We start from the raw sequence: 18444 nt of genomic DNA on the forward strand, positions 1-18444 counted from the left end.
GAGATTTTTTTCACCAAAATGATAGTTTTGGTCTCAACATACTGTACATGAACACACCAGCGTACCTGCTGGATGCCGTAGGTCCATCCCTGTTTGATACGGTCCTTGGCCCACACATTGTGCGCATTCTCTGCCAGTTTGTCCACCAGCAGCTCCTGACCCGGAGTCAGTTTTATGTCAGACAGGTCCAGCGGAGATGGCTTATAGCCATTGGACATCATGTAGCTATAGGAAAGAAAAAGATAATTTTCCCTCAGTTATGGCTGTAATACAGGGTAAATCCACCAGGACAAGTTTACCCACATTTATAGCCTGATATAAATGTGTAAAGCAGAACATATAGTATGTTAACAGTCATTTTTTTAAAACTCTTTTCTCATATTTCTGGACATTTTCAGATGATCATTAACTGGGTTTACACACCTTTTGATTTGTAGATCGCTTGGTGTATTATATATTTCAACTGATGGTTAAAATATAAATCTACAACTACTGTTTCTTTTAAATATTTTGTAAAATTATAATGCCTCACTATATCTCTAACAGTCTGAACTGGGTTACGTTTAGATAAGAAATATGCATTCTGATGAAATGTATACAGTAAATAAAAAAATGCACTCTTACTTCTTAGGGAGTTTTATCTTCTTGAGGGAGTCCTCAGCATTTGGATTCACGTGAACTACACGACAGCCCAATGCCAGCAGGGTCCTGCGGAGGGAAAAACAACATACAGTTCAGAACTTACTTACTTTTGATATGACAGCACATGTGGATCCAACAGTAGCAATAGAGTGGTTGGGAGTGTTCAGACGGAGCAGTGATAGGTGAAATTGTGCATGTCCTAATCTGTCAGGAGAGAAAGGGCCAAAGAACACCCAGAGGAAATGTGCTGGGTGAGGAGCGCTTTTGACAAATTTTCCTCACACCTTGTGAGAGGACAAAGTGACAGTAAAAATGAGTTTGATGTCACTCAGAAACCCATCATCAGATGCATCTTCCACTGCTGCAGATCAAGATTAATTGCAGCAAACCTCAACGTTCTCCTTTACCATTTAAAGAGCATTTATGTAGAGCGCTTATAATAGGTCTCACTGGGACTGTTATGGGCAGAACCAAATGTTGTGTAGAGCGCTGACAAGCGGAAAAGGATCACACACTATGAGTAAGACTTTGTTTAGTGGTGCAACAGTGAAAATGGGAATATCCTAAACTTCAAGTAAGGAACCTACATTATATTGTTGTCTTAAAGAAAATATAATCTAACCCCTCCAAAAGTGTTTTCTTTGTCAATCAATTTGTCCATGACTCTTCCAGTTGGTCAAAATAAAAAGGATGCTCTATACTGTGCTCTACACCTACAGGTGCGTCTTGATACAATCATTACAAGGTTTTTGTGAGTAATGAGAGATACATACTCCCAAACGGGGGGAGGAGAACATCCACATCACATCAAAATCATCTTGTGCGGTGTGTGGTATATTATAATTAGTACACACTGAATAATAATAATGACCAAGCAGACACGAAGTATATACATGTGGAGGCATAAATGTTAAATAATAATTACTCTATTGGCTCAGCAACAACCTCAGCTGCCCATTAACGACTCCTCTGGTGAATTTCACAGCAAATAGTCTCTATGTTCGACTGGGGTATACTGTCACACTGAAATTAGATAAGCTACTTAATTTATTTCAATATTACTGTATTAAACAAACAGTGGTTACACATAATAATGTTTACTCATGTGTAAATAAAAAATGAACCTGTAAGCTACATCAGGCAGCAAAATTAAGTCTGCTGCTACACTCATGTGACGCGCTCCCCTCACTGCAACATACAGTATATCCAACGCACCCTTTTAATCATGGCAGTGGAGTTAGAGAGACGCTCTGCTCACACTGTGCTGCATATCTGCTGCCACACTGAAAGCAACCGTAAGCTGTCACTGCCGCTACCGCTGTTGGACATCAAACATCAACACTGTATATATTCTACACTGACATAATAATATATTCCATAAGAGCTGACTGACCTATTTTCAACTAAGGTTTATATCTACCTCTAGTCATGTATATGATGCTTCTAAACAATGCTCATCAATAACAGTTTAAATCAAACAAAACAACTTGTCTGTAATTAATCTGTCTGCCTCTGTATTTGACTCCTTCCCACACTCTCTTTCTTCTTCTCTTCAAACACAACAGTAAGGAGCGAGGAGAAAATCAATCCATAAAGCTCAACATACTTCAGAGTTTCTGTTGACATCTGCAGATTGTAGTTCTTTTCTGTTTCTGGCAGCTTGGAGAAATCCACCAGGCATGGATGCTGCCGCTTATTATCATCCCTTATCTGTGAGAAAAAGAAAAAACACAGAAATAATATTTCAACTTTCCTCTGTAGCCTTCAGCATTGCATCTTCAATAGCTCCATATGTATGTACACCATGTGGGAAAGTTTACTAAATATATGCATATGAAACTCACAGCCTTGTAAGTCACTGTGTCACTGTGAACTAACAAGGGAACGGGAATACAGGGTGCTACTGGTTGCAGTGATAAGACAGTCTACTCTAGTGAACATGTTATGAAAGAGGAACGAGGGAGCATGTTTTCTTGGAGCAGATAGAAAGGTGCACAACTGGAATACCAAGTGAGAGGTGTAATGCCTCTCTCGAGGCTGCACTTTATGCCAAATAATCCCTTGGCAATGCTGCGCAGAGGAGGCGGCATGGCAATGGTGGATGTTTACCAAGAAAACATGCAGGGCTATGTACAGATATGCAGCTGTGTGTGTGGGTCCAATGAACACCAGCCAGCTCTTTTGTGAATAGTACAAGAACTCAATGGGAAATCTCTTCTCTGGCAGTTCTTCCTCTTGCAGAATTATATTTGTGGAACAAACAACAAATGAAAAAGGTATTTATATGCAACCAGGACTAAATAACAGACAATACTTTGTTTGTTCCCTCTACCGTAGGACATCTTCTGTGAATGCTGCTGTAATTAAACACAATACACGACAGCTACAGAGCACCCGAATGAGCTGCAGAGGAACCACATCCACTTTAAATCTATTACTATGTGCATCTTGGCGAGCTCTTGACAAGTTTTACAACTGTTTGACACATTGTTAGTGCTCTGACCCCTCGGCTTCAGTATAGAAAACGTCTTGACAATAAAAGTTAATATTCAGATTTCAATTTATTAAACAGGTCTAACACTTTACAGATATCTTCATTCTAAATTAAGGATCCTGCTGTTGTGCTGGCCAAAGAGAAGGCCTGTATAAAAGCTGGCAGTATTAGTTATAGAGGGAGGATTCTCATATATATGTTTGTATTATAGACATAAGAGCTGTGTTCCTTGTTCTTGTTTGTGTTGATATCTGTTCGTTTATGGGCAAAACAGGTCACTTGGCTTTATCCTTTAGCTAATAAACAATAAACCAAGAAAGTCATCGCTGAGTACTTTGACGACGAAAAGGACAAATTATTCTTATTTTTCCCTTTATAAATTGCACGTAAGACAATATAAGATTATATCGGGAAATACACTACTAGCTGGATGAGAAAATGAACACCACCCTCACGTCTGTCAGCTGGAGCCAGGAGACGATTAGCGTAACTTAGCATAAAGACTGAAAGTGGGAGAAGCAGCTAGCCTGGCTCTGTCCAAAGTAAAAAAAAAAAAATAAAAAAAAAAAAACAACAAACACCTCTGAGGCTTACTAGTTTACATACTTTGATCTCTAAACAAACTGAAACTTCCTGGGGTTTTGGTTTCTTGCAGCCTTTTGAACATTGGACAGAGCCATGCTAGCTGTTTCCCTCTGCTAAGCTAAGCTAAGCTAACCATCTGCTGCCTGTAGCTCTGTAGTTTGTGCACAGAGTGATAGTTACTGAGCCCAGCCAAGAAATCAATCCGTTCCAGAGTGACAGCAGACTCTTGTCCTGTGTTTTGAATTTCGATGGTGGCGTAACCTTTGGGTTTACAGTTTGATGGTGGATTACGTCTTTAAAGAATCAGTTAGACACCCCATTGACTTCTCAATGGGAGAGGAAAAACTAGAGACACACACTTAAAACACAGGCTTTCCTCTTGGTTTATTGCTGCACTGAAATTGCCAAAACATCCTGTTCTGCCCTTGGGTGAAACAATACTTTGTAATTCATGACTTACTGTATTCTAAAACACAAACACAATGACTCTGCTACCTACAAACAAACTGGAATGAGGTATCTAAATGAGTGGTATGAAAAGCATCGAACATGGAAAATGAGTGTTCTTTCCACTTACCCTCTTTTTGGTGTGAACCGCAAATTATAAAAGAGAAAGCAAGATGACGTACAGGCTTTTTTGATGGTTAAATTCTAACACTAGCAACGACTAATGCATTTCAAGCTGGTTTTTAACTTAAATTTGTTTAGAAATGTGTAATTGTGATGTCTATTACTCCACAAACATGGTAAAAAACGCATGGATTATGCTTTTTTTTTTTTTTTTATATTTTGCTCCAGAGTGATGATCTTGTTGTAAGAGAATTATAAAAGTAAAGGGACAATCTGCATATTTCTCACCTTGCCGTACGACCAGCCCAGCTCAATCTTATTCATGCCCCACAGTTCATGAATGTTCTCAGCCAGCTTGTCCCGAACCTTCTCCAAATGAGGTGGCATCACAATCTGAGGAAACGGGAAAAATTATGAATCTGAATCTAAAAGTTAAACAGTAATCACCACCCTGGTCTACTCCTGATAGCTTACCTGGCTGGTTTCCACAGGTGTGGGGATGAAGGAGGCCTGTGACATGAACTGGGTGGTGCCCAGCAGATCTCTGACTCCCTCCATATCCCTCTTGTACTCTTTCACCGGCTCGACCTTCATCTTCTCTTTCGGCAGCAGAGCCTCATAACATGGAGCGTAGCTTGACGGAGGCAGGAACTTAAAGTCGCCGTGTCGACCACCCAAAAGGAATCGCACCCTTAAAAGATAAAATGTAGGTCACGTGTTGCCTTATTCTGTTACTGTACACACACAAAACATGCAAGAGGAAAAAAGTTAATTAATGGGTAGGAATGCGTGTGTAAATATAAATTTTATTTTTAATCATGTATTTATCAGATTATATTAATGAAAGAAGCAGGCAGTGAAAAGAAAACCAGCCATGCAGCTAAACATAACTACTTTTCCTCTTCTTAATCCACTTCAATCAATTCCAGCCTCTGCTCTAACAGGGACAGGTTTAGCTCTGGGACTGAAAAAACGTCTCAGGCCATCACAGTGAAGAGACTCTCCTGAGACCACCCAAAATAGCTACTCAAGTAGTAGTGGTGACGCAACCAGGCCCATTCTCACTGCAGCCCCTCAATTATTGAGTGGTGAAGATGTGCGGCTGTCATTTTCTGGCACATTCATCTCCACAGAGATGTTCACCCTGTTCACTGGGTCAGGTTCGAGTACGAGCTCAGAGGTGTCGCAAACCACCCAAAAGTGGTCATGAGGTCGAGCTGTCCATGTGAGATAATGAGCGTTGACTCTGAAAATCCTCAATACCAAGACACAGGTGAAATACAGGCAGATAGGAGGAGGGCACTGAGATCAGCTGTGTTTGGTGAAGTAAACAAAGTGCAGTGTATAATAATGTGAATAACCATGTTCTATGTACTATAAATCTAAGAATGGACATGCTACAGAGAGAAACTTATCTAACAAATGTAATTAAGATATTTTAATACTTGTTAATATCTTAAGTTAATTTTAAGGTGTTTTTAGACACTTTAAGGACAAAAATATGTTAAGTATTAAATATGTAAAATGTTAAGCTTGATCTTGCTTTAGTCATTTATGTTGTGTAATTGAGCTTTATAAATTACATATGTCTAGTTGGGATTTTTCCACAATGTTATTTTGGATTGTGGCAGATTTTGCAGTTTAGCATTATTACTTCCAGTTATTATTTAATTATTTACAGAATAATTAATGTGGTGTTGTTGTGTAATATTCAAGTTGCCTATTCATGTCCCCTTGCCTCAGGGTAATTTTAGTTAGCTGTTCGGCTGTTGTTTTATGGGAACAGTTGAGGGTGTTAACAGTTAACATGAGTAGAGTCAGGAGTGTGATGTGAACCCTGAGAGAGTAAAGCTGGGTGACTTACTGTCATGTCGGAATCGGTTAAATAATATTATTATGCCACTCATCAAGAATTCAGGGTTACAGAAAGTTTTGGTTTCTTGACATGAGAAAAAATAAGCATCTGGTGACTCCATGGGGATTGTGTTAACAATGTTAACATTGGAGTTAGAAGCAACAAGGACTGCAGTAAAGGGGAGTTGGAAATACCAAGGTAGGAGTAAAAAGGGTGAGCAGAAAAGAAGAGCAGAATGACACTTGAGCACCATCTTTCACTCCAAATTGAAAAACCTATAGTTGGAGAGAGCTTGGACACACTTTTTAAGGAGACTCAAGAACTCCTGAAGCTTTGGCTACAGCGGATGCTTAAAAAAATCAATTCTGTAAATCATATATACTGTGGGAGAACAATGAGGCTATTAAATGTGACGTAGTTTGTAGAGGAGAAGATGTGGAAGTGATGTCACCAAAGACTGGAAAGTAATACACAGCTGTAATCCCTTTTCTTTCCTTATATAAATGAAAACAAAGCACAAACAGGCAAAGATGAAATAACTGAGAGCACTCTCCAGCATGTTTGGGAGGGGGGATGACATGTTACTATACACCTCAGAGGAAACTTATCTTTCCACTGCACATACTCTATCAGGTATGGTATTACTTGTTGAGAATTCATTTTCAGGCAGTAAGAAATGAATTCACTCTTTGAGCCCTTGCATGACCAAATGAAATCACACTAGTCTCTTGGTGTCAAGTGTCTCTGGGTTTCAGAGAGTGAAAGCTGTAAATGCAAAATGCTGCTTTGCTCTACAAAGTAAGAGTCAATCATGGAATCAAGGGAAAACTGCTGGAGCCTGAAATTCCATTTTAAAGTCTTGTCAATCACACTATCTGTGGTCACCATGGCAACAGAGAGGAATATGAAGCCAGCATATTTTACCTGTGCCCAATCTGAAGGCCCTGAGGATTAATGCATTTGGATCGGAATGAGTGGGTAGAATACATGGATTTCAAGGCAGATTTTGTTTCAGTGTGTACATATACAGTGTGTATACATATATACACACTGTATATGATATATATATTGATATATTTATTCCATGTGTATCTCATTCATTATCAAGGAATTTCAGAATTTTAGGGAGTCTGCTCGTCTCGGTCACCACACAGGAATGACAAATAAACACTCACTTGACCCCTGCAGAGAAGCTGACAACAGGGAAGAAGAGGCCGTCTGTGTTGAAATTTTCGAACATGCCCTGGACAGGCTGTCCATTGATCCTGAAAGAGATGCTGGGTGCTCCCAGGTCCAGACAACAGCTCACTACATCCTCTGAGGTCAGGATGTGCTGGTTCATGGACGCAACCGCCCGCGGGATACGACCTGTTCATGACACACACACATGCACACACAGAGTTATGTGAAATATGGCCCAGTGAGTGATGCTGGCACGTATCACGTCTTTCTCACACACACACACACACACACACAAACACAGAAATACACACAGGACACATATTTGTACACACAGTTACTCACAATCTGGGCAAGGAGATCGCCCCTGCAGGGTACTGACTCTGTCTAGACACAACCCTGGCTACAGCCAGGGTTACCACTCCTTTTTAATGCTTGAGCTTATTATGATCTCAGCTACACACACAAAAACACAGAATTTTCCTCCTCACACTGACCTGACCAGAGGTGGAGTCCATCAAAACCATAAGAGTAGAGGTCATCTCCAACTCCATTGCCCCCCCAGCCCTCTCCTCCTCCAGGGTAGGGAGCGTATCCTTTAGCGTTGGCCCAGCCCACTCTCAGGTGGGAGGGCTCGCTGGTCACAAAATGGTCCACCTGGTCGATCATCAGCTCATAGTACCACTTCTTATACTGAGCTGAGCCCTCGCTCACCCCAAGGAAGATATTCGGTCTCATACTGGCAATGAAGTGAAACACAAAATTGTTAGACGTCCCTCAGAGGAATTTAAGATCTTCTCGTATTTAATTGTAATACCTTATTTTTTCGTAAAACTAATGAAAAAGTCTGCCCTTAGGATAAGATCATTCAATTTGCTTGAAATGAATTTGGTCCAGGAAGTTCCTAAAAAGTGATATCTTGAAACAAGGCAGAGCAAAGCAGATTACTTTGCTAGTGTCAAGAAAACGATCCAATTAGATCTGAGATAAAATCAGAGTTAAAATTATCTCACCCTCAACAAAATACCTCTTCTCGCTGTTGAAAGGTTGAAAGTTAATAGGGAATAATATGAGATTCAAAGGCCCAAAGGCCGTTCCAAGTTGCAGACCATGTTGTTTAGTGTACTCGACCACACTTGTAGTAGTTTGTTGTTGTAGTTTTAGACGTGTACCTTGTACACTCAATTACACAGTCCAAAGGCAGGAATGGTGAATGAACAGAACTTAATGGTCTCTACTAAGACATTCCTAAGGTTTTAATGTCACTTGGTAACACAGTTATTTTCTTCAAATGAGACCCAACTTCCTCAGTTTAAGGTTTTTTTTTTTAAGCGTAATTTTGACGAAAAAAAATCAAAATTAAAATCAATATATCAGAGGAACATAATGTTGAAAGAAAGAATAGTGCGTTTATGGCTTTCTAACCTCTGCACATCATTGACCAGCTGGGTCTGCAGCAGCAGATCTCTCTTGGGCAGCAAGTGATCACAGATAAGGTTCTGATTGGTTCGCACAGCTACACCATTACACACACACAGCGAGCAAAGCACATCCAGAATCTGAAAAAGGAAGTGGAAGCACCAAGGGAGGAAAATGAGCAACAATAACACGAGGAAGAGCACAATTAACAACCCCCTTCCACCCACCCCCCACCCACCTAAATAACTGATTACACACTGACCCATTTTCCCCAATTAAACCCTGGATATGAATCCATACCTTTCAAGAAATGACTAATTATCTTTTTCTCTAATCACTGTCCAAGTTGCTGCTCTAGGGTCAGCTCCTTTTCATGCAACCCTTGCATAATTACTCTGAGATGCTTATTGGGGGCAAAAACATGTCCAATAATATCCCTTTGATGTTAGGTTAACAAAGCCGTAGAATTAAATGGGCCGGGAAGCTCAGCCAACGGTGACAGGCCAGAACACCTTCGCTTTATCATTGGCCCTTTTCTCCTGCTTCTATGGCAAAATGATACATTTAGGCTGATTTATGACCCAGGCCGGCTAACTGCCTGCTCCTGATCTCATTTCACTGTTAAGGTGATTGATTCATGATGGGGATGCACAGCAACCAAACCTCCAGGAAGCCTCTGTCAAAGATAGAAGTTTGTATGCTGGGGGTAAAGGTAAGTTCAATGAATTAGTAGCTAAAGAGAAGAATCAGTGACAAAGAGGCCCAAAGGGAACTGTTATGGAAATTAATGTGCATCCAGTGAACTGCTTTGGCCTAATGAGGAAAGGAACTGGAGATGACTGGATACAAGACAAACAGGCAGAAGGCACTTTCACTGCATTTCGTCTGCTTTCTTGCTTGAGTAAACATTTCTGACAACATCTCACTTTTTTTCCCCTACACATCATAAAGGAACAGTTTGACCTTTCGGGAAATACATTTATTTCATTTCTTACTCAGAGTTGGATGACGAGATTAATACCAGTCTCACCTTCAGGTAGAAGTGAAGCTGGGGCCAGCAGCAGGTTAGCTTAGTTTAAAGACTGGAAACAAGAGGAAACAGCTAGCCTGGTTCTGTCGAAGTTATGTAACAAAGTCCACTCACCAGCTCCTCTCAAGCTCTACGCACAAAAACTACAGTGTATAAATGACAATTTTCCATTAAACTGTAGGTTATGTACCGGATTATTTTTCTTGGCTAGGAGCAGCTTCCAGGCAACTGGCTGAGACACGTGGAAGTTACTGGCCCTGACCAAGATATAGGCGCTGGTTGGTAGATATTATTATGTTTGGACAGCCAGGTTAGCTGTCTCCCCCTGTTTCCAGTCCTTATGTCTTTATGCTAAGCTAAGCTAACTGGCTGCGGGCTCCAGCTACATATTTACCTTACAGATGTGCGTGCGTGGCATCTTCTTGTCTGACTCTCAGCTAGGAAGTGAATCGCCCATATTTTTAATTATTTTATTCTTAACTGCAATTCTGTATTTTCAGTATGTGGTTTCTTTCCACCAACACCACAAACTTATTCTCACCCTAATTTACAACTTGGGATCAACGTGCAACATTCTCCATGTAGCGCAACCACATTATACACAAAGATGGAGCCCAGATGTGTCATTAATTCATATCACAGCAGAGATAGTACCCTACATCAACACTTGACTGTAGTAGCACTACTTGCTGCTCACCTTGTGGTTGCGTCCGTGCTTGTAGAGCAGGGATATGATGGACTTAATGTGTCCTCTCTGGATGATGTTGAGGGCCTCGGGGCTCTCAATTAGAATGCAGTGCAGAACTTCCAGGATGCCTGCGCAACCGCAAATTCATCAATTAGTTAACACCAGCAGAGGAGAAAGACACAAAAGAGGACACTCGTCAAAGAGACATCCACATAGATCAACAGGGAACACTCAGTGCTGCTAGTACATTCCTAACTATACATTTAAAAAGCAGAGGCACCTATATCATTTCTCAAGGAAGCAGTGTCATTTTTTTTTTTTTTTTACATCTTTTAAGACTTCGTGTCCCTGTTGAGGAGAGCTGGATTGTCACCAAAGGAATTTGATAGTTTTGTGATGTCTCAGTCAGAAAAAACGCAGAGTATCTCACAATGCTGTCTAACTGAAGCCTCAGTGTGTGTGAGAATAATAATGAGGATACCTGAAGAAGACTCCAGTCTCTCCAGCTTGCTCACCAGCCAGTCCAAGTTGTTGGAGAACTGCGTGCAGTTGTTCCTGTTCCCTCGGATTAACGCCGCTGCAGGGTAGAAGGGAATAGTGTGCGTGACTCAAAATTGACAGTGTTGTTCCAAGTGGTTCTATGGATCCCCTTCAGTGCACTGCCAAATCGCACTTCTTACACATCAGCAAAAACAATGTCACCCAAAGGTGGACACCATAAATGCACACCCAAAGCCAAGGAAGGCGAGAGGTTCTGACACCCTTATACATATTAATTTGGAAGATGCCTCAGATAGAGAGAAGGGAACGAAACAAGGAGAGAAAAGACATAAACACATGCGGACAAACACACCCACATATGTCCTAGCAAAAAAGAAAAAAAAAAGAAAAAAAAAAGACAGGGTCACCTAACACAGACAGTCGGGGAAGAAAGGAGGGAGGCATCCCAAATCCACTTAGCGTTGTGCCGGAGCAGATGTGCGTGGAGGAGGGAACAGGAGAAGAGAGGAACGTGGCTGGAACTCTAATATGAGCCAGGAGGTGAAATCAGTGTAAATAAGAGTGTGAAGGACACACTTGGTGGGCAGAGGGGCTTCAGCGTTGCTGGATGAAAGATTAACTTTACATAAAGGCTATCCAGAATGTGAGATATCCAAAACATGACAAGAAGAAAATCACACCTGCTCAATATTTTTCTGCCCACAAATGCATCTTTTATGCCATAACAAATGAAGTGAAGTGGAAATATTCAAGCCTAACATTGTATTCATCAGATACAACACGGCAGGATTTTCAGACAGAGAAGGACAGGAAAAAAAAATTAAATATATATATATATATATATATATATTGTTTTCCCTGCCATGTCATTTTAGTGAGCTACGTCTATATTTGACAGAGCATATGCTAGCAGTGCAAGACGTTAAAGCGAGTTTGGAAAGTCAGGACTGATGACATTGGTCTATAGGAACATTAAGAGCACAGCAAGAGCTAGTAAACAAAACAGAAAACAGCATAGGCAGTGATGAGAATTGACATACAATGACCAAACAGCCAAAATGTTTGTGCGTATGTGTGTGTCGGGGTGTGTGACGACTGATCTTATTGGGCTGGTGCCCTGGAAGCACATCATATAAACTGGAAAGCTCTTTTGTACAGAGCGGGCCACGTGCCGCCAAGTCTTTTCCCCGACAATGAGAGAACGTGAGTATTAGAGATGGGAGTATCTATGGTGTGTGCGCATGTGTGTTGTGTGTCTGTGTGTATTTGTTGGGCTGTTTGAATTCTGGCACCCTCGGAATTCAATCCTCCAGACTGAAGCGTCTGTAAATGGCCGGTTAAATACCAGGTCAGCACAGTTCTTCATCACCACTGAGCCGCCGCGTTCGCAGCTACTTTATCCTCAAACGACGACTCTCGTCTCTGTGATTGATTACAGTGGGGAATCAGTTTAAGTGTGTGTGCGTGTTTGTACATACATATGTCTGTGTGTGTGTGTGTGTGTGTGTGTGTGTGTGTGTGTGTGTGTGTATGGTAGAGGGGCTTCTTACCCAGCAGCTCGTACAGCAGATTGAGAATATCTTTCCAGGCTGCTCCGGCTTCAGACCCGGCACACTCTCCAAAGTGGGCCGCACTGTTGTACACGTTCAGACGGTCGATACAGTTGGAAACCAGAGTCAGCATGCCCTTGGAAATACACAGTGATCCACCATTGATTGATTGATTGATTAATATATCCACATACATATACATGAAAAAAACATAAATATGGAATATATGCATTTTAAACATTGAAATACTGTACATCTGATAGCAAAGACAAGCTGTTTTTTATTAATAGAATAGTGTAATTTGGCCAAATCTTTTCCTGCAGTATTAAATTAGTTGACCATCCTGAACGCAGCCCTATGGCTCTCTCCTGTCTCATTTGGTGGCCGTGTCATGGTGATTTATATTACAGAGAAATATCTATAGTGATCAGATATGCTAAATGGGGGGCATTAAAAAGACAAAATGGAAATTTCAGATGATTTATAATGTCAGGAAAAATCACGAGTCAGCCGTCTGCAGTGACAAATTGACCTTCTTAATGCAATATATTAGGGGTGGGACAGAGATGTGCTATTTTGGTGTATTAGCACGGAAAGACAGGTAAATAAGATGAAAGCTGAACTGCTGAAATGTGCATAATTTGCAATGTGTTTTATGCTAATATTTGTAAAAAAAAAATAAATAAAAAAAAAGTACATGTATTCCATTTAGCTAATATACATTCATGTTGGCTTGAGGCTACGGTGACACATTGTTGTAGCCTATTAGAGTTAGGAAGAGTTTGGATAGTTGACATCATAGAGCCCCCCTCCAGTAAGGCAGCTGACATTCCGTAATTGATGAAAGCAATTTAGGTCTTAGAGGCTTAGCAGAAAGCTTCAGTGCACTTGTGCCAGCCTCAGGAAAACTTATAACACCAAAGCTGCTGACACCTTCAAATGCAGTGCCTCCAAATACAAGATGGCATTGAAACACACCTCAAAGAATCAATTGCTTCAGCCTTTCACATACTTTTTTTTCCTTTTTGCAGCTTCGCCGCTGCTCTCGGCTCACTCCTATGTGCAGTCGCTTACTAGAATTACCTCAATCACAGCCCTTCACTCTGGGTTTGTAATATTTTTTGCTGCACTGCAGAACAGCACACGGTATTACTAATTGATATTTCATGGACTATTAGTTTGCTACGCCTTCCTCCATGGTGAAACTCACTTCCTGTTTGAATAGATTCTGTCGGTTCTTGAGCGAGCGCAGTTTGATCTGCCTCTCTTCGTGCTCCAGCTCAGCGTCAGGGAGCTGGAAATAGGTGATGAGGTCATTGAGAGTTTGGAGCACCTCCTCGACAGGCAGGGCGACCAGTGCCCTGTTCTTAAGACCCAGACAGTCTAGGTCTCTGGGAGGGGGAGACAGGAGGAGCATAAAATCATCAATATACACAAGAAAAACCCCTAATTCAAACACGACAGCCGTCCCCTACTGACGTTTGTGACCATGTGTGGTTTTAAAAATACTCCCATTCATCACAAATGCATTTAACCTCAGGTAAATACACTCTGACTGGGAGGCTGAGCCGACTTGAGCTGAAGCTGTGATGACTAACACAATGTTTGGCCCACAGGTTCATTCATGCTGAAATGCTGATTTCCGCTGGCCTGCTAAAAATAGCTCCTGTTGTACGCGTGGGAGGGGTGCGGGGAGATGTATGTGTCACAGCCGCAGGGGGCGGGGGCGAGGGGAGGGGGTTGGGGCTGACAGACTCTCTCACATGTTGCCGCCATGAGTGCCCCTGAGCCCAACCCCGGGGGGACAGCGGGCCATTTGATAACAAATAAGGGTACTGGAGGCATCCACTTACGTGCTCCACGGCTGCCTTTTTCCAGACCTGGCCGTGCATAGCCGTGACGCCGCTTCAGTGTTTGCCGTTTGGAAACGCATGACTGGACCACTGAGTGAGCTGTCTGGGGCTCTGGCACTCCACTCAGTCAAAACTCACAGGCCCAGAGTTGAACTCTCCGGCGGGTACATTGACAATCAGCAGGGACGTTACATCAGGACTGTGTGAGAGTCTGTGGGGCTTTCAGATGTCTGGTTTTCCTCAGACTCAGCTATAATTTGGTGATGAAGTGATGTTGGGGAGTTTTTGTTTGATCACTTGTACTAACTATGCTCTACCATCATCAGTGTGGTGCTTACGTAACTTGTACCACTGACAGGACACTTCATTACCATAATAAAGTGGCTCAGGACAAATGTGGACTGTAATTTGGTTTAATTGGGCAATTTGTGCGATCACGTCACTGACTGACACCAGTGAGGAATTTAGCAGCGTTTTCTTTTTTCTCGACCTACCTGATGAATCTGTTGAAGAGCAGGGTGGTGTTGCGGATAATGCGTGCTGCGCGGGACTCTTCGTGTTGACAGCGCTGCAGGGTCAACCCGTCATCCATGTGACCTTCAGAATGTAGACACGCCTTGTGAAGGCGTCACAGAGAGAAAAAGAGTGTGAGACACTGCTATGAGACGATAATGGGAAACAGGGAGAAGGAACAAAAAAAAAAAAAAAAAAAGGAAAGAGGAAAGACATTTAAAGGAGAAAAAGCCTCCAGTCGTCCTCAGCCAGCAATGAGCCACAATGTCTGGAACACAGGTGCTGACACTACAGGCTATCTGGCTGTGTTTACATGGAGGACACATCGTCATACACATTATCGCGCGCACACCTCTATCACTTCTGCCACAGTAGCCAAGGGACAAGGTTTATATTTAGTCGAGGTAGAGATACAAACTAATAGACAATCACCTTAACTCAATCAGCTCATTACCCCAAAAATAATTATCTGCTCCAAGGAATCTCATTTATTAATTTTGTTTGTTTTTGTGCACGCTTTGCATTCTAAGTCGAAGACAGAACGGTGTGTGCTTGTGTTTGTCTCGGCTCACTCGTCTCTTGAGGGGACCCAGACGGGCAGATTTGACATCAGGTGCCTGATAGGAGAGCCAGAGTCCCGTGGCCACGTGCGTGATGAAGCAGAGTGAGTCCCCGTATTTAATCTCCGCCACCCCCATGCCCTCGATGTCCCGCTTGGGGCTCTGCTCCAGCTTCTCCTGCACAGGGGACGAGAAAAAGAACACGTCAAAGCTGTCAGTGTGAGACGCACAATACATGTGCACATAGAGAGATACCACATGCAGATTTGTTTTTAATCAAACCACCACCCAAATGTCAACAGCATCTGCCGTTTATGGTTCTATCCATCACAGTGATTGTATTTGTTCCGCTATTAGGATCACTGCAACCCATGATCGACATGAAAAGTCCTATGATAAATGACTTCACTTACATTCTATAATACCTGCTTTAAATCCACATTGGAGGGGTCACTAATAGGCTCACAATCACCGGCCATATCTAGAAACTCCATTACAGAGTACGGCTAAATGGTCGGTTCAGTCAGAGTCGGCAAGATCAGCTAAATTAACCTCTGTGGCGCAGCTTTCATTGGTCCAATAATTCTTGTAATTTTCATTGTCCTTGAAAAAAATGGTGATTTTCCAGTCCAAGGAGAGTGGGCGGTTCATTTGTGAAGGTTTTCGAGGAGGTCCTTTGTAACGCCTTCGCGGTGGCACTTAATGAGGAAGTGTGCGGTTGATCCTGTATGAAACAGGTCACCTTGAGGAACAGCGGGGAGTCGAGCGCGTGCATCTTCATGTGTGTTCGTGCCCTTGTGTCTGTGTGTCCTTGCCTTAGAGACTCTGAAGCAGAAGGCTGTGGCGACGGTGTCGGACTTCTCTCGGTCCTGCAGCACCAACCCCCGGTCCTCGGTCAGGGCCAGGTAGTGACCAGTGGTCAGGTGGCGCAGTCGGAAAGGCTGGCCCCAGCGGATGTGGCTCCCACTCCAGCTGTCAAGGTCAAACCCACATATTAAAATGAAGCACACATGCAAACATACAAGAAGAAAAAGGTTGTATTTCATAAGCCCTGAAGCCTAATATCTGCTAATTAGTTGATCTAAACATTGCTGCAAGCTGTTAATTATCTGTCGCACCCTGTGGTAGAATAATTAGCAAATAACTTAAATCATTTCTCTCATCATTTCTCTTTGATTCTATTCAGGAAATTCAAAACAAAACAGGGTCAAAAAGCACGATAAATGTGACAAACATCATATTTGACACAAGACGTGGAATAGAAAAAGGAAAGGCTGCATCCCTGTAAGACTGTAAAAAAAAAAAAAGAGATAGGATCAAAGACTTGAAAGAGACAAGGAGAGGGACAGAATGAAAGAAGAAAGAGGGAGGGAGGGAAAAAGAGACAGAGAGGCCACAGTGCAGCATTAAATCATAGGTGGTGAGAGAGTGGAAAGGACAAATGGGTGTAGGGAGAAAAAATAGAAAGCGGAGACAGCAGACAGCAAGAAAAAGGTGAGATGGGAAAAAAAGGAGAATGATGGAAAATGAAAGAAATAAAGTACGAAGTGAGAGGCAGAAAGGAAGGGAATATATAACAGATCACGTGAAACACAACCCACCTGATTCTGAGTGGCTCCAGCCTCCACAAGGACCTGGCCTTGGCGCCGGCATTACCCGTCTCATAGTTGACTATCCTGGGGATGCCAGAGAAGCGTGAGTGGGTGGGTGGTCTGTCTGTGGATGCTTTAAACGTCTAGCCACCACTGATACTGTCAAGGTCATTCATCCTGGCTTAGAAGAACACCACTTGTTTACTCTCATTTGTCACACTGATATTCACTGGGAGGATGTTCAATTCAGACACGTAGTCACACACACTCACACACACACACACACGCTGAAGCATGGGCTGTATTTACTCTGCAGACTACAGCGTCACATCCTTCAAACAGAGACATGTGCGCCCTGATAACTCACAGCTACACTGTCTATCAGTGATATGGGTGACTGGGTCCAAAGATAAAAGAAATCGCTCATCATCCCTCCTGCTGACAGCTTGGAGTGTGTGTGATCTGCCCCAGAAAAACATAAGACCTCTAAAAAAACATGTTCCTGTTGAATTTCAAGGACAACACTAGGAGAAAAGCCAAAGCTGGAAATTTATATCAAATCCCGCCCCCATGTTTGCCATGCCCTGTTCTAAAAATAGACCGTGTGTGTGTGTGTGTGTGTGTGTGTGTGTGTGTGTGTGTGTGTGTGTGTGTGTGTGCACTCATGTAGATGTACTCATCTCCTGGCACCTGGCTGAATGTGTATGGACCTTGCCCACTGTTTTGACCCACTTCAAGCCCAGTGTGCCATTTTTCTGCAGCCTACCCTATCTGTGTTAGCACTAAGCAGCAATACTGGAGATAAAAATAACACAGCAGCCATCTCGGCTCCCTGGAGAGCCGAGGGTTACGCCGGCCACGGGCATTTTTATGAAGCGAGGTGGAAGCTGAGGAACCATGGGTAACTCACAGGTCAGTTAGCTTCTCATATGCTATGCAACAGCTTCACTTTCACTAAAGGGTGAACCCCCCAACACTTCAGTGTAATCTTGTTTGTTCAACGTTTGCTGTGTTTCACACCTCTGCTGCTCTTCACTCTGGTCTGATCCCGGGATGGTCACTACCTCATCGTGTCCATGGAACAGCCGCATCACATGACCGCCCAGCAGGTAGCCTATAGGAAGAGGAAGGACAGAGGATTAAGACATGGGTGGCTCTAGGTATTTAATTTCCTGTTTTAGCTGCTGCTTTTGCCTCCACTGTGAATACTGGTCATCTCAGAGATGCAATCTGGAAAGTAGGACTATCTAGATCACAAAAGTGGGTTACAAATTTAGGGAGCACTTTTGTATTTTAGGTGGGTTTCTGAAAGACTCAAGAAATAAATCCAGATCCAATTATGACAAAGTGTTTCCCATATATCCACCGATAAGTATTAATGCTGGGCATGGTCAAAGCCACAAAAATGTCTAC

At 42.5% G+C, this 18444-nt stretch overlaps 1 protein-coding gene across 1 annotated transcript in view; it reads right to left on the reverse strand.

Moving 5' to 3' along the window:
* LOC111225977 (ryanodine receptor 3-like) overlaps positions 1–18444 on the reverse strand; it is an 81317-nt gene that overhangs the window by 50806 nt on the left and 12067 nt on the right. Inside the window, exons 8-24 of the mRNA XM_022751046.1 lie at positions 18052–18145; positions 17041–17115; positions 16255–16411; positions 15452–15616; positions 14861–14982; positions 13724–13904; positions 12514–12649; positions 10944–11039; positions 10472–10590; positions 8751–8884; positions 7823–8064; positions 7322–7514; positions 4766–4982; positions 4580–4684; positions 2249–2352; positions 625–708; positions 66–225 (exon numbers count right to left, since the gene is read on the reverse strand). Of these exons, the coding sequence (XP_022606767.1) occupies positions 66–225; positions 625–708; positions 2249–2352; positions 4580–4684; positions 4766–4982; positions 7322–7514; positions 7823–8064; positions 8751–8884; positions 10472–10590; positions 10944–11039; positions 12514–12649; positions 13724–13904; positions 14861–14982; positions 15452–15616; positions 16255–16411; positions 17041–17115; positions 18052–18145 (2384 nt within the window). The remainder of the gene's footprint in view (positions 1–65; positions 226–624; positions 709–2248; positions 2353–4579; positions 4685–4765; positions 4983–7321; positions 7515–7822; positions 8065–8750; positions 8885–10471; positions 10591–10943; positions 11040–12513; positions 12650–13723; positions 13905–14860; positions 14983–15451; positions 15617–16254; positions 16412–17040; positions 17116–18051; positions 18146–18444) is intronic.

This window comes from Seriola dumerili, unplaced genomic scaffold, assembly GCF_002260705.1.
Source record: "Seriola dumerili isolate Sdu_G_001 unplaced genomic scaffold, Sdu_1.0 BDQW01000149.1, whole genome shotgun sequence".
NCBI classification, from domain to species: Eukaryota; Metazoa; Chordata; class Actinopteri; order Carangiformes; family Carangidae; genus Seriola; species Seriola dumerili.